A 19,393-nucleotide genomic window follows, 5' to 3' on the forward strand; every position below is an offset into this window, starting at 1 on the left:
TACATTTATTTTGTAACTATAGTTACCTGACAGATTCAGATTATTAACACAAAACATTCTCAATAAATTAAATATACAAATTATAACTCTGTAAAATAATATCAATTATTCTGAAATGGGCCATTCTGCATGATTAATACTTAAATACACATTTTTAAGCATTTCTTTTTCCTACTGTTATATTTGTAATTGGTGTAATTTATTTAAAAGGTGTTTAGAGAGGAAATAACATTGTTACTATGAAAAGATTGTGTTTTAATTTGTGGTTCACACAATGTTATCAGTGGTGATAAGTACATTTACTCAAGCATTAGTTTTGATGTATCTGTACTGGAGTAACGTGTGTTTTCATTTAAATCAACATGTGAATAATCTTGTATGATTAACTATTTTACAGCATAAAGAAGTTAAAATGAGTATAATACAGTATATACAATAAGCTCTGAAAGGGGTGCATTCTGCATGATTAGTGATTTCACTGTTAATACTTAAGGTATATTTTGCAGATAATACTTCTGTACATTTATTTAAGTATAATGTTGAATGCAGGACCTTTAGCACAGTATTTTCACATTGAAGTATTACTACTTTTACGTCACTACATACTTGACATGGAATTGGAGAAGTTCAAATTTTTATTTTTTCTACCCACTCGAGGGACTTCTCGGCTACATTGGCTTAAAAGCCGAGGTTCGCACTTTACTGTTGACCTTGATAACAGCAGCTGAGTGGATTTAGTGGCTTTTTTGTCGATAAGGATGTTGAGATATGACGGCCAGCTAAAGGCCTCATGGTGAGACTGTTTTCTCTGCTGCTGCTTCCAAAGTCAAGTCTGAACTTTGAACCACAGGAAACAACACTGTTTTTTATCGGTTGTTCTGTGTTGCCTTCACTGACCGAGTGTTTTCATCCAACTAATCAAGGAGCAAACAGAGCTTAATAACTCACACATGGAAAGAGTACATCGTAGTGTACATTTTAGTGTGTATAGTAGTTTTATTACTCCAAGTTTTGGGATTACAGTGGTAGTCTTTAGGGAACTCTCAGTTTCAACAAGCCTTTCTCTGAGACGACATGAAAAACCAAAACATCTAAAACATCTTCTGTACAGAGAAACAAATATATGCTCAACACGAATGGGCCGCGGTGTTGTTTTAATTAGTTAAAACTCACGTCTTAGAGCCAAACGTGGGTTTGTGAGTTTCCCTCCATCCAATGAACAAGCTTGACTGCAAAAATCAGCGCACTGTATTGAGATACTCTGTCGTTGTTGGACCAGAATCAGCACCATGTTAGCCAGGGACAAATTATTTAATGTTGATTTGTCAAAATTAAGCAATTTAGGCACTTATCAAGAAATTGGCAAAGGTTACGATGAAAATGCTACGGAAAGAAGTTTTATAAGCAACATACTTTTAGTTTTATGCTTAACAGTCAACGAAAGATTGCGCGAAATCTACTGACAGAACATCTCTTGTTAACATCACATTCTAGGCTAACCTTACAGAATATTAAACTAAACTCTAAATAGTCCAACGAGGCCTCACACTGAGCTTTAAGTGATATCACGCAGCACTGAGAAGATACAGGTGCTTAGTTTGCTTTGCATATAAACCATGAACACCACCGCTTGTGCTGTTGTTCAGCTCAGATAGAAAGACAGATGCAGCGTCTGTCCGTGTGCCTCTGTGAACCACAGTCATACGTACCTGCAGGTTCCCGGGTAGGTTTATCACACACTAATCTATGAGGGACAAACATTTAAAAGTGCTTTACATTAAGGTACCTTCAATACATTCACCTCTACATTATGAAGTCTTCTATAATACCACACAGGTAACGAGTGAGCTGCAGTTGATGAGTATTCCTTTGGCAAAAATAACATTTGCTTTTAGCAAAAGATATGGAGTGTGTCCGAGGAGTGTGGGGCTTGAGGAAGAGGAGTTCTTTCTCAAGTGAACATTGACAAGCTCACTGTTTAATATAGAGGAGCCACTCTGAAAAAGATTGGTTTGTGTTGTCAACATTTAGGGAAATAAAAGTTTGTTTTCTAGCAAGATGAGGAGATTGATGCCACTCTCAAAGCCTTAATGTGAAGCTACAGCCAGCAGCTGATTAGCTTAGCTTAGCTTAGCTTAGCTTAGCACTGAGACTGGACACAGGGAGAACAGATAGCCCGGCTCAGTTTTTGTACAGATTAAACACAGGCAATATAATGTTTTCATTACAGCAGTGAGCTTTAGAGGTGGTGGTGGTGGATTGTTATGGTTGGACAGAGCTGGGCTAGCTAATTCCACCTGTTGCCAGTCGTTATGCTAAGCTAAGCTAACCTGTTGCTGGCTTTACATCCTCAGGACAGACAGTAGAGTGGTCTCAACATTTAACTTGACATGGAAACAAAATAACATTTCCCAGAAGTCCAAAAGTCTGTACTACCATCTATCAAGTAGTTCATTTTGTGCTATTAATCGTTTTCTAAAAAGCAGGTATTTGTGAGCTGATTTTCTGATTATGTGTCTCACTTTGGGGCAAAACTCTTCAAACCTCAAGCCGATTTACCAGGAGGAGAAAGTAAAGAAGAGACCGGGTTAAGGAGAGTGAAAATCACAACTAAGAGCAGTGTGTAACCTTCTAGCAGTGCCAGGTTATCATTCAGAATCGCATTCACACAGTATTCAGTCTATTGCACATTAGACTTCTTTGAGTGCAGAGAGCCAAAGGTCTGAGGCCGTTTCCTCTGTTCTCCTTCAGGGTTCACACGATGACTCGACAAAAGTCTCTGAAGTTGAGAATCCAAAATTTCCCCGTCACGGTTGGAAAATGAGACGACCGTCACGTCTTCCACTCCATTACAAGGCAGCTGCTCTTGTTTTTTAAATAAATTCTTGATTAAATGTGCTGTGCCCTCACCAAATTAAAAAAAACAATGGCAGAGGTGACACCTGGGCACTCTTACAGGATGTTAAAGGTTAGAAGTCGTTTCTAATTGTTATTTAATTAGTTTTTTTTTTCTCAAAAGTCTATAAAACATCAGCAGGATTTTTTTTTCTTTTAAAAAGCCGAGTAAAGAAATATTCCCTTGGCAGCTTTGCCTCGAGACGTTTTTACATAAATAGAAAATTTAAAAATAAAACACGCAAAAGATTAAATAATCAGACAAATGCAACAGTGGAAAGCAGGAGTTTAAATTAAGATGGCAGAAGAGAAGAAGTGTGTGGGGGGAAATAGATGGGGGGGTTAAAAGCTGTTGGGGGGGGGGGGGGGGTTGTCCTCAGTGTTTCAGTCTCATAGGTGCTGCTAGTAAGGTCCTTTTGTGTGTCCAAAGATCCCGATGGGGAAGTGCTTGACGTGTGAGGACCACTGTGCCGCCAGCTGGAAAAACTTGACATCGTTCCACTCGACACCGTCAATCAGCACTGCAGGGATGGAAAACAAACAGGACTGTACAATTACACTTTTATCACTGGAGTTAATGATGCTGCTATCCCGAATGACCCCGCGTCCAGCGCTGGAAAGCAACTCAGTATATTTACTTAAGTACTTGGCCTGCTTTATTCCTCGACTCCACAACAGTTCAGAGGCAAATACTGAACTTTTTATTTAACTATGTATTTAACTTTAACAACTAGTTACTCTCCAGATGCTGATTAATAATACAAAATATAATCAACAAACAAGTTCATATGGTATTGGTAATGATAATACTTGCATCTTGCTACACACATTCACATTAACTAGTTGGTTATTAGCATGCATATTAGTAGCATACTGGCTCTGTATTAGTCATTATAAAGCACTTATTAATTCCATATTCTACATGATCATATCCTACATATACTAGGCCATTATCGAACAGTTTTCCCTCAAAAATAATGATTAACCTTAATAACCTAACCCTTAATATCCCTAACTCTCAGAATAAGGCATGCAGTCTTGCATTTTAACATAAAACCACAAAATTAGAAAATATTTAATTTCAAGATTCATTAAAACTAAACCAGAGATTTCTGAGAAGTCAGATTTGAGTTAAAATTATTGTTATTTTGATTACATATGACAGAGCTCCTCCTTTACATTTGGTTTAAGTCTGACCAGCGGAGAGATTTCCTACAAAACTGAACAGAAAACCCTCCGACATCCCTCTGAGGACGTGTGTGCTGTTGTGGGGGGGCGACATGTCGGGGCAGGAGTGCAAAAAAGTACCTCTCAGCATGGTCTGCTGTTGCTTGGCAGTGCAGATGAGCCGGCTGATGCCCTCGATCACTTGACTCTTCGACTCCACCTCCTTGTCTTTGCTCTTTTTTGGCAGGAACATGACTGACAGAAGGGAGCAACAGAGACGCACGCTGTGAGCAAATGAGGGACTCAGAATCTTTCTGGTCTCTGAGGATTAAATGACTTTTGGCCTTTTGGTGCTTCTGGTGAGGTTGATGCTGCAAAAACTAGATTTGGCCAGATCACATCTTGATATTATGGAGAGTTTTAAATGGGTCTGAGGTGAACTGTTCCTTTAAGAAAATAACACAGACACAAATTCAAAGAATGATGCATGCATCAGTCCTCTTGGACAACGCAGGTATACGGCTCACCCTTCTTATTCTTCTCCTTGGTCACCACAGTCATGGACATGGTGGGCTGGGGGCTCGGCTCTGCTCCCCCCAGTGGCAGCCGGCTGACCTGCAGCGAGCGGAAATTGCACTTGAGAGTGTTTTTGGAGGAGGAGTCCCGCTTCTCCATGTCTTTCTTCCTTTCTGTCGGAGCCACCCAGTAGTCGACCTGAAGCCCCATCAGTTCCGCCTGACCTGCAGAACTACAGAGAGCAGCCAGTGAGGTGGAAATCAAGGAGATGCCTTTGTTTTAAAGTAGAAAACTCAAAGGGCATGTTCCCATCATATTAAATGGGCTTTTTTCTGAAAGTTATATGAGATAATTGCTACCACACTCATGTCTGTGCGGCAAATATAAAGTACCACCAGCAGCTGGTTAGCTTAGCTTAGCAAAGACTGCAAAGGTAGCTACAGGTAACTGCATCATCACCAGCTGCAGGAGTTTTTTTTTTTCTTTTCTTTTCTTTTCTTTTCTTTTCTTTTTTATACCTTTTGGACCGAGCCAGGCTGCTGTTTCCCCTGTTTTCAGTGTTCATGCTAAGCTAAGCTAACCAGCTGCTGGTTGTGGCTTCATATACTAGTACCAGCCTAAAGAAAAAAAATTCTCTGCAACAAAGCAAATAAGTGCATTTTCAAAAATCCATTTAGCAGAAATAGCTCTCCACCAGACGTTACATTATACCTGTAAGCACAGAAGCTGGTGTGGACAGAGGGAGAGGAGGGCGGGGTGGGCGACGCTTCTTTGAGTGCAGGTGATACTTGTGGAGGAGTGGAGGAGAGCAGCGAGGAGCCCAGAGGAGTTGCATCATCAGAGTCTCCTGAGGGAGGAAACAGTCATCATTTCCAAAAGATACGTATGTACGCTGTGGTGGAGAAATGCCGTTGTTTGGAGCTGCCAATGTGCAAAGGGGTGCGGTGCAGCTGCGGCATGCTTTGGTGCAGGTTAGCATGTAAACTGTGCAAAAACTGAAATTAACTTTAATCTCTTGTAAGTTTTAAACAAAGTCATTGCTTGCCTGACGTTGCAGATGTTTGCTCCACGATGCCGACTTTCACCATCTGCAGGATCAAAAACAGACGGGAACAGATTATTACTTAAGACAAAAACACTTAAAATATGTTGACAACACAACACATAGAAAAGAAAGAAAAGACAAAATCAACACAGAGAATCTTTGAGGCAAATCTGGAAATAAAGAGGGTACTTACCCCAATGAAAGGGATGAATTTCTGACATGAGTCCTCATCAGGGCTGTGGAGAAGCAGCACAGACCAAAAAAATGTCATGATTAAAAGGAAGTAAATTATGTGCAGATGAAAAAAAAAAAAAAAAAAGATTGAATCTAAAGGGACTAACTCCGACAAGCATTTCCAAAAATTGGCTGTGAAAGGATTACAATTTAAAGACATGATATCTACAGTTAGTAAAAATGGGCTCTAGTAATTAATAACTTGTAAATGTTGACTTTTGATTTCCAATGTTTCACATCTGGAAATACAATGCTAATTATGCAGAGTTATCAAACTCAAACAGAATCAACAGAGCATGCTGCTTCTGGGCTTCAAACTTCCACTAAAACAGATTCAGTTCCCGACTGCAGGCCCCTTATTGCGGCTGGAGAAGTGGAAAGCAAAACATGCAAGCTGACGGCCGATTCGACCTCCGACAAAGCCATCCAGCTGTTGCAGGGACAGACTGGATCCACCGAACCAAAGTCAGAAGGGCATTCAGGAGGCAGCAAGTCCATCAGGGGAACAACTAAACTACTGAGTCACAAGGAAGTGGAGAAGGAAGAGCACCAACCTACATCCAAAACTTCTCCAGGTTCCATGCACTACCTGTGAGCGATAGTGCATGACTGCACGTCCATGAACTATTTTCCTGGCATTGACCAGAAAAATAGCCTGAATGGTTCTAGTTCTATGTTTTCTAAATGTAAAGACGTTTGATGATGTGAGAGGTTGTTGCTCTTGCCTTGAAGAAACCTGCCATCGCCCCCCCAGGGAAGAAACAGAGAGACTACAGAGGAGGGGAGAGAAGGAGAGAAGACAGTCTACAGTGGGTCACAGTTTGCATATCAAGGCCATGATTTGTTTTCTGTTGCTGGAATCAGTCTGAGAGCAGCCAGAGAGAGAAAGCCAGATGTCTGCCTGGTATGTGAGTGATTTATGCTCGTCTCGGCTTGCAGGGATGGATTGACAGAACACATGGCTTCTGCCTGATGTGTTTGATCCATATATTGGCTTAAATGTGTGATGTATCGGTTAAAAGATGCACATGCATGTCAATCCAGGTAGATGGACGCGGAGCTACTGTGTGGACGTAATGCATGCACCTTCAGAGACACCTCGACTCCAGTCCTGCATCTCTGCCAAAACTAGCTTCTAGGTTGGAATTAGACATATTAGTAGATTATAGATAAGCTATATAATTACTGTTGGACATGGACTGCAGTTCCTTGAATGGCCACTTGAGGCTGGCTACAAAAGAGAGTCAATCCCCATAGACCCCCATATTAAAATGCCCAACTCTACAGCAGAAACAAACATGCTTACAGACTGGTGCAAAAACACTTTTGGCCTTGTTCATGACAACTGTGTACAGTGGTGAATTTTCATATAATTCACTAGTTTAAATGATATAAATGCTTAAAGTTTTGGATAATTATGTGCACGGCTGCATTGCGTGACAGCTAACTGCTTGGTTTCAGCAACCAGGCTTAGTGGAGTCTAACTGCTTTCTAATTGTGCACAGTTGGTTGTATTTTGTATAAACTTTAGCCATGACAACACTTTCAGGTTCATTATTTTATATCATTTTACTTTTCTCATAAATAGCGTCAAATGTGTTTTAACTGCATTTTTATCTGTCACCTGTCAAAAATTAGACTCGGCTCTGCAAAACCGACCATGAAAAATATGCTTAGAGTTTAGTTTTACAGCTATAGCATTAAAATTTAAAGGAAATTGTAAATATAAAAAACAGTTTTTGATATAATTTCAAAGCAGGCCCAGTAGTGCTGATAACTACTACTAAAACTACTTCTAACGGGACAAATAACAGACAGACATGGATGGCCAGAAGCACGTGGCGATCACGGAGAGGAGACAGCAGGGAGGGAGAAAAAGGAGAAAAAGCTCCAGAGGGGGGAGGACAGATGATGGTGTTTGGTCTCTTGCCACTTTATCAGCACATTTTATCCTTCAGTCAGTCCTCTGATACCTTATCAATGAGGATTGTTTGGAGGAGACACTACGAAGTCAGAGTTATCGAGGAAATTCTTTCACTTATCAATTGATTAGCGCCACCCTCCAACACGGGAGGGTGGAGCTGTGAGCTGCCATTCATCGCACACGCCCATCCTACAAGTGCCAATGAGCCTTGCCTTTGTGTCTACATGTGTGTTTGTGCCACCACCTCCCATCTTGACCTGAGGTGACCCTCGCGGTGTCAAATACACACTCACACACACACGAGGCTCCCTCTTTTCCATTTGTAGCTGTGTGGACAAACCATTCCAGCTGTTGCTTATTGTTCTGATTTCCATCTCTGTGCCCGAACACGAAGCTCTTACACTGTCTCAGATATTCAGAACAGAGCACACAGGTGTTGGTTGAGTCTGCAGCCATAAATTTAAAAGTGCACTAAACTGCACGAAGCACTTAAGGGAATAGTTAGATCAACATTTTGTGAAGTACGTTTTCTTTCCGGGAGTTAGATGAGAAGATCGACACCACTCTCATGTCTGTGCTGTCAATATGAAGCTACAACCAGGAGGTGCTTAGCTTAGCTTAGCTTAGCTTAGCATGGAGACTGTAAACAAGGGGAAACAGCTAGCCTGGCTCTGTAAAAAGGGAACAAAATCTGCCTCTAAAGCTCACTAATCAACATGTTTGTAATCTCTGCTGTCTAAGAGCATATAGAGTGTTCAATCCTGGCCTTCCTGCTGTGATTACGGACATATCTGAGCTCACCGAGACCCTCAACTCGCTCGTGGACTCGACTCTGCTTTTGGGAAATGGTGTTCATGAAAGGCAGCAACGAAATATAGAGTAAAAAACAAACCTAAAACTAACATACTGTTGAGAAAGGCCTTATTCCAAGGCTGCGTTTAGTTATGACCGCAGTCACAAATGTCAGCGGGCTTTTGAATGAGGTTTTCTTACTTCTGGAACAGAGACAGACGTTCTGGTTTCACTTCAGCTTTCTATTCCTTCAAAAGGAATTCTTCTTCAACTCAAGCGTGGTCGTTGAGCTGCAGCTTTGGCAATTAAAGATAATTCTGCATCTGGCAGCTAAAAATATGCAGCAAAACATGAATTTTACACCCTAGAAATCATGTAGCATGACATTAGCGCGGCCGCTCTGCTATCATTTCACACCGAAGGACAGCAAACAGATGAGAGGCAGCTGATCGCTCGCTGATGTTCACATTTCTTTGATTTCTTCTCTTGCGAGCAGTTTGGATTTTCTTACAACATGTCACGCTCTTTGGCTATGAAATAACCACATGTGGAAACTGTGGTTAAGTGCCCGCAGCCACAATTTCATTTGGGTGAAAAGGACAAAGCTGGAGCTTCTTGGTGGGAATACATCTCTCCTCTCTTGTGTCTTGCTTTCTAAATAAAAACATGACCTAGTGCGGCTTTAATTAGTTCAAGAAAATCTCATACTGTGTCTGTGTGCTTCTGTTCTGTATAACTCTGAGCTGTGGCCTGAATAGCAGAGCTAGATTTTATCTGAGAGCTTTACAGCTCGAGCCGTTAATAGCAGAGAAAAATAAAAAAAAAAATAATAATCTCAGAGGCAGTTAAAGTGGCAAGCTCCAGAAAAGGCTCAGAAGGTTCAAGGGGAAATGACTCCAACACACAGAAAGCGCATGAGTCACCAAGCTACATGAGAAACAAACTCAATCGACCACAATACCTTACTGCAAAATCAAAATGAAAGCTCTTTTTCCTTCAAAGAAAAGAAAAAAATACAACAAAAAGATAAAACATGTTATTCACACACACACACACAGTGATGGAAAGACTGATGTTTAGAAGACACACTCCCTCATGTCACACACTCCCACACAAACCCAACATTAGTCAAACTTTTACCCTGTTTTTTTTTTTTTTTTTCAAAAGGGGGTTGAAAACATCTGAGCAGAAACAGAATAAACCACAATTTCATTTTACGCGCTAATCCTGAGTAGATTCATCACGAGCAAGAAGCATCGCCCTGCAGCGCTGGAGAGCCGCCGCATGTTTAGACGTCTCTGCCTTCGTTAAACGGCATTTAACTGAGTGTCGGCCAAAGACACACTGCATGCTGCAAGCAAAGAGTACAATCAATCGAAGTAATATCAGATTACTGTTGGGCTAATGTATGTGTTTTTACTTTTATTCTTGTGGACTCCGCATGCATGCCGACAAGATTAATGACTGAGGGCAATAGGTCCACATTTGCTTGCTGCTGGAGAGTGTGATGGAAAGATAGACATCAGTCTCGTGTGAGCATTAAAGGAAGCTACAGCCAGCAGCAGCTTAGCTTAGCTTAGCTTAGCTTAGCTTTGCATAAAGGTGACGACACCTGTGTACCAGCACCTCTAAAGCTCTCTAATTTCCATGTTAGATAGGTCTGCTTTGTTTCTTCCTGACAAGACAGACAATGACTAATCCGACGGCTCGTTCCTTCCTTAATCCCGTTCTAGCCTAGTTAATGTTGAGAACAGCCCTCATCTGACTCTTATTTATCTCCTCTTTGTGCTGATTTGTAATCACCATCATTGAGCTTGTTTCTCAGTTGCCACTCCTGGCGTCACATGTTGGAAGTGTCTTTCGTGCTCTGCATATCTCTGCCTGAATTTGTAAAAAAAAAAAAAAAATCCTTGAAAGAACGTATGAAATGTATTTTGAAAAGCCGGCTAATGTATCGCAGATTGTTCATAGAGCCGATCTTTCACAGAACAGTTCAATCCCCTTTTGAAAAAACTGCTGAAAGCTCTGCATTAGAAGCATTTGTTAGATGAAACCCTGAGACCTCACAAAATCCAAACTTGTTAGGGTAGCTCACAAAAACACATTCAAAGTCCCTCTTCTGTACAGCTCAGTGTGACATTCGCTCTGCTCTGTATTAATACTGCAATGAAGACAGAAGAAAAATACCTCTTCTGTTTGTAGGTGAGCATGGCCTCCGCGATGGGAAGCTGGTGAGCTCCATTAGCTCCCACCATGTACTGAGTTACCCTTGACACCACGTCCGGGCTCTCCTGGGCTGCACAAGACACAGTATTAATTCTCTGCTACTGACTGTATGTGTCCCTGAATGCACAGCCACAAACATTAATGACGAAGTTCTGGAGGTTAGGAGCAAAAATGACCAGTTTTCCTAACTGCAGATGCTCTCTAAAGACTGCAGGGAGCTATAAGAGGAAAAAGGTAATTAAACATAACAGCCCACCAACAACAGGAGCCTCTGGCTTGTGAAACAGGTCCCTCCAAGCAGCATCTTGGAACAAACTGTTGTATCGATAGTCAATAGTGCCGAGATATTTGGAGACCGGATGTGCACCTAAACCAGCCAAATAGAAACAGTCAAAATCAGATGGCAGACAGCTTTAAAGGTGCAGAGCTAAATTATTATACAACTGTAAACAAACAAGGGCAATACTGAGAGGACGGGCGTCGCTGTTCCTCCAGCGCAAAAGGATCCACAGTTTTTAGAGTTACTGGTAATGACAGGTGAAAGACAGGTGGAAAGATATTTTCCAACATCCTGTCTCATCCTGTCTACGCCAATGGCAGCACATTTTATAGGAAATTAAGGCAATAAAAAGAGTAGCAGGCTGTTACTAACCTAGAGGGATGATGAGGAACCTCATGTAGCCGAGCCAGTCAGGGGTCTTATGGGAAAGGTGGTCGACAAAAAGCCTCAGAACAGCGCTGAGGTAGTGCTGCGCTCCCGCCACTGCAATCTTTATGGGAATGGGTGTCTGGGAGTTACAGTTGCAACTGGGAAAGAAAATGAAAAGTGAGCTCAGAGTTTCATCATCAATGCCATCAGATGTGGTGAGGTGGGGTCTCACACAGTGAACTCTCCACAGCTCTGTGCAGGACAGTAAACATATGATGGCAAAGGCCAAAGTCAGCGTGTGAGAGGCCGGCTTACAATCTCTGTATGCGGGAGACGATGGTGTTGAACGCAGCCTGGATGTCGGCCGTGGTGCAGGTGCAGACCACTGGTAGTTGGTGGTTTTGCAGCATGTCTGAAAGATACTGGGAGGGGAGAAGAAGAAGAAACAAATGAAAGGCAAAACCTGTGTAACTTTAGAAAACCAGTGATAACCTTCTGTCATTTTGGAGTAGATGTATCATATTATAATTCCTTACCTGGCCCTGCCAGTCCGACGTGTTGATGAGAATGATGCTGTCAGGGAGGTGGTTATCAGACACCAGGATGTGGTTTAGTTGGTCATACACTGTCTTTCTTGGGATCTAAGCAGGCACAAGAAGAAAATTTTGGGTTGAAATAAGGAGCCATATTTTTGATCTTGGCACCATAAAGACATTATCATTTGTAGAGAGGCCACGTCTGTGATACTAAGTGGTATTTTATGTTGATAAAATCCACAACTTTGGTAAAAATCTGCATTTTTGTCCTGCAGTTCTCAGCTCCTACCTGTAGGTGGCAGCGTGTGTCCAGGGACCGCTCGTTGTCCAGGCTGTTGGCTCTCTCGTTCTGCGGCCTGCTGGGCTGACGCTCCTTCAGCGACGTGCTCCTTCCTCGCCTCCCTGCCAACTTCGGTTCCTGCCTGAAAACAGGAACAGCAGAAGAAGAGCGATGGAGGACTGGAGTCAGCGATGTAACGTCCACAACAGGAAGCAAAAACCCTGATCTGCAGGTGATGATGACTAAAACACTCTTTAAAGAAGTGATTTATTCTTGTTTATATATTTCGACCTGTTGGACGAGATGATTAGGGACTCTGTCTTGGTCATTTTGCCACTTGGTGGCAGCCTCTCTAAGAATGTGTCCATGTTGTCCATCTCCAGCTCTGTGGTCGGAGTCACCGCCTCCGGCTGCTCCTGAGGGAAAACAAAAAGAGAGACAAACAGCAGCAGGGTTTATGAGAAAAGCACTGACAGATGAGTTATGCGTCTTTCTTTTCAAAACAACACTTTTTCACACCTTAACTGCCTGGACGGTCCTTGAGGATTGAAGTTGTTATATGTTATAATTTATTCTGTGTCTGATTGCAAACTTGATAATTAACAGCTGACGTGTCTCTTCCTCTTCCTGTATAAGTGACTGTGGGACTACAGCTACACAGAACACACAGTCATATGTAAAGTCAGGCAAGTGCTTCACATCAGAGACACAGAAACACAAGACGATACGAAGAGACATATAAATAGGAGACACATGTAACTTAAAATGTGCATTTTCTACACAGAAGGCTCATCTTTCTCTGTTTTTCCTCAAAATATTGATTCACAATAACAAAGGCTGATGCCAGTTATTGATCTCAAGCAGCTTTAAGAGCTAATACTCACAAAGGAGACGTTATCAGACACACTGTCATCTGGAAATTTGGCCCCGCCACACTTAGTTTTATCTGGGTCAATCTGGAATGAGATGGTGAGAGGAATAATAAACATTACCCGCTTTCCGTGGAGTCCCAGGGACTTTTATTTCACAGAAAGTAAAGCGATGTTTCATTCAGCATCTTGTGGTGGACTCTCGGTTCAACAGAAGTCCCACGGCTTCGTAAACAAACCAGCGATCACGTTAACTGGTTCCAGCCTGCGGACTGGTGGGAAAATCCAACATTTTATTCTAATGTACTTTGGTGAAAAAGCCCTTGAGCAGGACAATCGATGGCTCTCCGCTCCAGCGGATTTGCTCATCGGCCATCAAAGCAGCTCAATGGTTGCACTGGTCGGCCTCCAGTTGTGTCACCGCGGTATCAGTCACACAGTTTGTTTAAGTAGAGGAAGCAGAGATCTGAGGTGTGCATGTGGTCAGGAGTACAAATGAGCAAAGAAACGTCATTTAAAATGAATTCAGATTAATTTAACCTGCGTCTCTGTTCGTTATTAGGGACTGTTTTACATCCTGTGTTAATCACTGTGCTGCTGCAGTGACGCCGGTCTCACCGGGCTCGGGGGCTCCCTGTGGCTCCGGCTGCTGTGGATGCTGCCGATCTCAGTTTGAGAGCTGGAGAGCGAGAGACCCTCGAAATATGGCCTGAAACGCAGAAAGCAATCTGGACTGAAGTTAAGAAAACACACACAGGTCTCCTCCTCTCCTTTTTCACCCTGTGTTGTACATTAATGCAGCTGTATAACGTCTTCTGCGGCTCTGGAGGAATTTTAAAGTCTGATTACTGGAGAGGCATCACTGCTTATGCTTTCAGAGGTTCCATATTTCTAACAGAAAGCCTGCATTGGAAACTGGAGGTGTGAAGTTTGAAAGATACGTGTGTTTACAAAGGCAGACAGAAAGAAAGACTCTGTTGAGTTGAATTACAGGACGCGAAAGATCCAGCATCAATGGAGCCTGACCCACACTGACTGAGAGGCAGCACATCTCAGCCTCTGCCGCTTTGATTTTCTTCTTTTCTTTATTGAAATGCAACACGAAACTGCTGGAGTGCTCCTTTAAGTTCACGAGAATATGTTTTAATGATGTACCCTGTCATCTAAAAGCAGTTTCCTACTCTGCTAAGAATTAAAAACGGGAAGAAACCCTTGAATATATGCATTTTTAAACATTAAAATGTCATTAACATAGAATATTAGCACCAAATATTGGTTAAACTTCAACAGGAAAGCAGCCTCGGCCTCGCTGCAGGGTTTAAACAACCATGCATATTTTCTTAACTTTCTTTTCAGCCGTACTTTCAGCTAAGGCACAGGCTTGTAATTAAATTCAGACTTTTTGTGAAGCTTTTTAACCTTGTTATCATCATTATTTGGCCTTCAGCAACTCATATGAGCCAAGTTCCTCTTGAATAAAAGCACACACACTTGTCACTGCGGAGAAACACTCACTTGAGTTTGGGTTTTGGTGTGCTGAGGACGCTGTCGTCGTCGTCGAGCTCAGGCCCGCTGTCGCTCGGGTTCTCGAACTCTACGCTGTCCAGGTCCAGGTCCTCCTCCTCCACCTCAGGGGGCGGCTCTGCGGGGTCCTGCTCTGAGTCCAGCACCTCCACACACACCAGCACAGGCATTACATCTTCAGCAGCTCCACAGCAGACAGGCAAGAGGGAGCTAAACTCCCCAATCGACACGAGCCTGAAACACCCACCTCGTCTGAGACCCTGAAGCGCTTCAGAAGAGCCACCACTCGCTGCTTGAAGTTCTGCTGCTAAAACACAGGAGAATAAACGCAAGTCAGCCCGTGACCCACTTATGATTTACTACACTGCTCTCAGCAATCCAATACAGAGAAAGCAGCTAGAGGAGCAGGAGCTCCTCCACGTTAGTCATTTTACTGGCAGTAGATACATTTGCAGTGTTGCTCGCGTATCGATTTTGCTGCGTGCGCTCATGTAAAATCAATAAATCAAGTGGCATCATGCCTCATCTGCTTTCTGGGACCTTCATCTCCTCGCTCTGTAAAACCATATCACCCACGAGAAAAAGCAGATTTAAACTGTCTCATTAAAGCTCATTGAAAGGTGTTGAACATTGTGTGACATCCTGCAAATGAATCACCCACAATGTAAACAAACTGCTGCGTGCTGGACGCACCTTTACCGCTTTACGATGCATCAGGAAAGCTCACCCCAGATTAGTTGGGGTTATCTTGTTTGAAATCGACACAGAAAAACCTCTTTTTTAATCTCATTTCATTTTGAAATATGCTGACAATGATTTTCATCCATTACAGGCGAATTTAAATCAAGCTATGAAGAAAAAACTTTCATGCGGCTGGATGAAAGACACAGAATAAAAATAAAAAGTGCATCTTAAAGGAAAAGTTCAACATGTTTTATTAAAATCACTGAACTGTTCCGGGCTGTCTGCATTTGGGTCTTCGTCCTCACTGCATCACAACCAGCTGACAGAAACATGTAACCTGGTTCAGCCCACCTGCCACCACCTTTAAAGCTCACCCATCAATATGTGTGTTTGCGTCATTGGTACAAAAACCAAAGTGTAAAATCGACATGTTATGGTTTTATAGCAATGTCCTGATGGTCATCTTGTCACCATGAGGTTGCTAGGTAACCAGTGAAGACTCCAGGAAGGTTACTGCACCTGGCCAAGAAACAGTCCGTCCCCACCAGTTTACTGCCATGATGCTGGAGGTCACTGTGTGTATACACTGCACAGACACTTCAGACTAAACCTCCTTTAGGTTCTCGCTTCTTACCCTGGTGATGGAGGGCGTCCTCACAATCGACCTCCTCTGCTTCTTTGGCTTCCTCACATCGTACTCGTCGTCCTCCAGATCCTGAAAACAATGAGGATGAAGTTCAAATGCAGCCTCCCATAAAGAAGAATGCATTACTCAAAAACATGCAGTGCACGTGCAGATGTTTTACTCCCAAATGTGTGCTTGATTGTCAACCGACCAACCAGGATGAGGGAAAGTGTTCCGCCTCATGACCCTTAAATCTGCCCGTCTTTTCCAGGTGACTCACCTGTCCCTGCACGGCGTCGTCGCTTGCCTCCTGCTCTGAGGAGAAGCTCTCATACTCTTCCTCTGAGTAGTTATCTAAAGCAGGAGACAAGCAGGGAGATTAAAGGCTGTGCAGTGTAGAAGATGCCTCATGCATATTTCAATGCCCCTTTTAAATCTGACACACAGCCAAGTTCTAAATATACATGATGTGCAGCACACACAGAGCTGTATGCTACCTGATTTTAATCGCTTTCTGCACGATTAGCAAGGAAAAAAAAACACTGTGAACCCTGTGATCTCTGCGCTGTTTAGCCCAATGAGCATATCAGGTGATTATGACGGCGTCCTGCTGCTTTAACCTCCGAACACCGGGGGTGCCGAGAGCCAAAGTGTACCGGAGCATTTGATCTTCTGTCCTCCCTGCAGGGCTGCCTCCTCGTGATCTATTGGCTGACTGGACAGGGAGAAGATCCAGATCTCCGCCACCTTCCCCAGCATGTCTTTCTGGTTGCTGCAGAGAGGCAGAACCTGGCCTCCTTCCGTCGGGTGCTGCATCACCTGGGAGAGGTGAAGGGAAAGAGAGCATGAGAGAGGGGAGGAAACGCAGGGGGAGGAATGTTTCACCTCGGTGAGACGAAGCGATGTGACGCCAACTGCTGCTGATATCAAGTTCTCCACCTGCAGTAAACTCATAATGCACTGCAGGCTCAGAGATATCGGCTCAAATGTAGTGTTCGGTTTTACTTGAAGGCAGGTCATCTGGGCATCGAAGCCACTGAGGCGGGAAAATCAACATGCAGTAAAAGAGGAACAGCTTTAGTCAGACTGACCAAATAAACATTAATGTATCGCTGCTTTGATGCTATGCTTAAAATCGATTGTTGTGTGGAGACAATCCTGAGAAAGTCAGATTTGCACATCATGTGGGTTGTGGGCGGCTGTCTTGATTTAAAAGAATAACTTGACATTTTGGGAAATGAGGTTAATTGCTTTCCTCGCACAGAGCCAGATGAGAAAACTGATTCGCCTCTCGTTTCTGTGCAGTAAATACGGAGCTACGTTCAGGTTAGTGTGCCAGAGGAAATGCTCCATCAGATGAACTTGTTGGACCTTTCTGGCAGTGGATTAGGGACGTTGTCTCCAGGGTTTCTGCAACTTTCCAAAACAGACAATCCGACGTTCAGACTCACTTCACCGTGTGATTGGTCAGCTGTGCACAGGTGACAAAGAAGCCAGGACTTGAACTTCTCTCTCCAAACTTTTTCAATCAGTTCACGTCTCCAACATGGTCGGACAACACGCCCTGAGCTTTGCTTAGCATTAAGCTAAAGTGTCTGGCAACCTCACGATAACAGGAAGTCCGGCCTAGAAACAGTCCAGAACCGAAGCAACCGTAAAAACTCACTTCAATTTTTGTTCAGATTACAAGAGATGTGATTGGACAACGGTGGCCTAAAGGTTAGAGGAGGGAGCTTGTGGCTGGAAGGTCGTTGGTTAAATCCTCCGGACTGGCAGGATTAATCCCCTCCCTCATTACCACCACTGAGGTGCCCTTGAGCAAAACCCTCAACCCCGGCTTGCAGCTGGAAGTGTTAACAGCAGCTAACAGCTGCTTTCCCTGACAGACAGACACAAACTGAAAAGGAACAGGAAATAACATGAGACAGATCTGCTGACAGGGTCCATGAAATAAGGACATATTTAACATATTTTCAGCTGTATTTTAGAGGGGACGGGATGGTGTTTGCTCAGTACAGTACAGACACACAATGTGTCAAACAACTATTGTGACTTAAGCTTGAGAGACTGATTCTGAACTCCCAGCGAGGAAAAATCTTAATTATCTTAATGACCCATTTCTGTCATTTGGCACCCACACGCCCACACTTTCCCACCGGGGCGCTGCAGATTAACCACCCGCCGCCTCCCGCTCTTTCAAACCGCTGCAGCTGAGGGTTGGGCGTCTTGCTCAACAGCACCTAAGCAGCAATCACCAAGCGAGAGGCATATTTCAACAAGCCCAGGTCGCCTCAGGACAGCACCGCCCCTAATCTGGACCGGTCTCTTTGTTGCAGACCACGTCAGCCTTCAGCAGTTTACTCTGTATCTTGTGTGGTATGTTGTCTCTGAGCGCCTTTGTATCCTTGAGTTGAAAAACCGAGAGCCATTTCTTTCTTGTGGTGAAGCACAACTCGATGTTTCTGCTCCTTTTTTTCCCTCCCAGGCGCCAAAATGTTTTTTTTTTTTTGTCTCCTCTCAGCTGCTGAGATGTGACCTTAATAAGCTCCACTGAGCTTTGTCAGCCATATGGGAGCTCCTTAGTGTAACAGCATCGTCTGCGCTGTATTCTAGGTTTTCTTGAAATACAAGAAACTATTTGTTTATTAGGTGGGATCATTTTAAACACGGGAGTTTTCTTCACGTCTGGAAGGATAATTTGACTAAAGCAGGATTGTGCTAAGAGGAAGTGAAACTATCTTAAGTCTTTCAGGGATAAAAGTATTATTTTCAGACTAATTTATGGGTAAAATGATTCATTCTAGACATCTTTTCTTGTGCTGTGTGACTCAAAGAGGCACCAGCAAATCCCAGGTGAAGTAAATGTCAACCTGCAGCTCCGGCAGACACCGTTTTCTCATTACATTTTCACACTGGTCCTAAGAGCCTTTTAGAGCACATGCATCTGTCCGCTCCTGCCGGCCCTGAGACGTTAGCGCTAAGTGCAGCGGAAGTGAGCTCCAACCTTGTTATCCTCCACCTGCTGCACACAGCAATAACACATTTAGGCAGACGACATGAATACAGGTTCGTCATTATACCTCAGCCATGTCAATAGATCCCACTGCCAGAGTCTTGTAGCCTAGGATGGTTCGGTTCTTGTATCTCTTCCGCCTCTGCAGCATGATCTGCAGCTTGTTTCCTTCTCGCTTTAAGAAGTGAGGGTACTGCAGGGGGAGGAAGGAGAAAACACAAATTACTCCCCTGCAGTTCAACTGGTGGCTTTAAAGGTCAGGTTGGGGATATTCTTTATTTTTTTTTGTGGTCAATAAATCCCATAAAAAAAGCAAATCCAGCAATGAACTGACCCTTTTACAAGTGTTTCTGCAGCCTAATATATAGTATTCCTCTGTTCCTCATGTTCCTTTATTAAGATCCTGTCGTCCTG

The 19,393-nt window shown here is 43.2% G+C and overlaps 1 protein-coding gene across 4 annotated transcripts in view; it reads right to left on the reverse strand.

The window, feature by feature from the left end:
• Positions 1-965: 965 nt before the first annotated feature.
• pacs2 (phosphofurin acidic cluster sorting protein 2) overlaps positions 966-19,393 on the reverse strand; it is a 56,609-nt gene continuing 38,181 nt past the window's right edge. The window contains exons 4-26 of one of the 4 annotated variants that reach the window (XM_070978511.1): positions 19,047-19,172; positions 16,623-16,785; positions 16,247-16,320; positions 15,976-16,056; positions 14,905-14,964; positions 14,649-14,803; positions 13,752-13,842; positions 13,149-13,220; positions 12,556-12,680; positions 12,274-12,406; positions 11,985-12,089; positions 11,764-11,870; positions 11,452-11,606; positions 11,056-11,166; positions 10,761-10,869; positions 9,535-9,567; positions 6,583-6,627; positions 5,817-5,859; positions 5,624-5,666; positions 5,290-5,425; positions 4,590-4,810; positions 4,204-4,317; positions 966-3,416 (exon numbers count right to left, since the gene is read on the reverse strand). In XM_070978511.1, the coding sequence (XP_070834612.1) occupies positions 3,298-3,416; positions 4,204-4,317; positions 4,590-4,810; positions 5,290-5,425; positions 5,624-5,666; positions 5,817-5,859; positions 6,583-6,627; positions 9,535-9,567; positions 10,761-10,869; positions 11,056-11,166; positions 11,452-11,606; positions 11,764-11,870; positions 11,985-12,089; positions 12,274-12,406; positions 12,556-12,680; positions 13,149-13,220; positions 13,752-13,842; positions 14,649-14,803; positions 14,905-14,964; positions 15,976-16,056; positions 16,247-16,320; positions 16,623-16,785; positions 19,047-19,172 (2,421 nt within the window). In that variant the 3' untranslated portion in view covers positions 966-3,297. The remainder of the gene's footprint in view (positions 3,417-4,203; positions 4,318-4,589; positions 4,811-5,289; positions 5,426-5,623; positions 5,667-5,816; positions 5,860-6,582; positions 6,628-9,534; positions 9,568-10,760; positions 10,870-11,055; positions 11,167-11,451; positions 11,607-11,763; positions 11,871-11,984; positions 12,090-12,273; positions 12,407-12,555; positions 12,681-13,148; positions 13,221-13,751; positions 13,843-14,648; positions 14,804-14,904; positions 14,965-15,975; positions 16,057-16,246; positions 16,321-16,622; positions 16,786-19,046; positions 19,173-19,393) is intronic. The other 3 variants (XM_070978513.1, XM_070978514.1, XM_070978515.1) reach the window with 3 other exon arrangements.

The sequence above is a fragment of the Chaetodon trifascialis genome, chromosome 14 (assembly GCF_039877785.1).
Source record: "Chaetodon trifascialis isolate fChaTrf1 chromosome 14, fChaTrf1.hap1, whole genome shotgun sequence".
NCBI lineage: Eukaryota > Metazoa > Chordata > Actinopteri > Chaetodontiformes > Chaetodontidae > Chaetodon > Chaetodon trifascialis.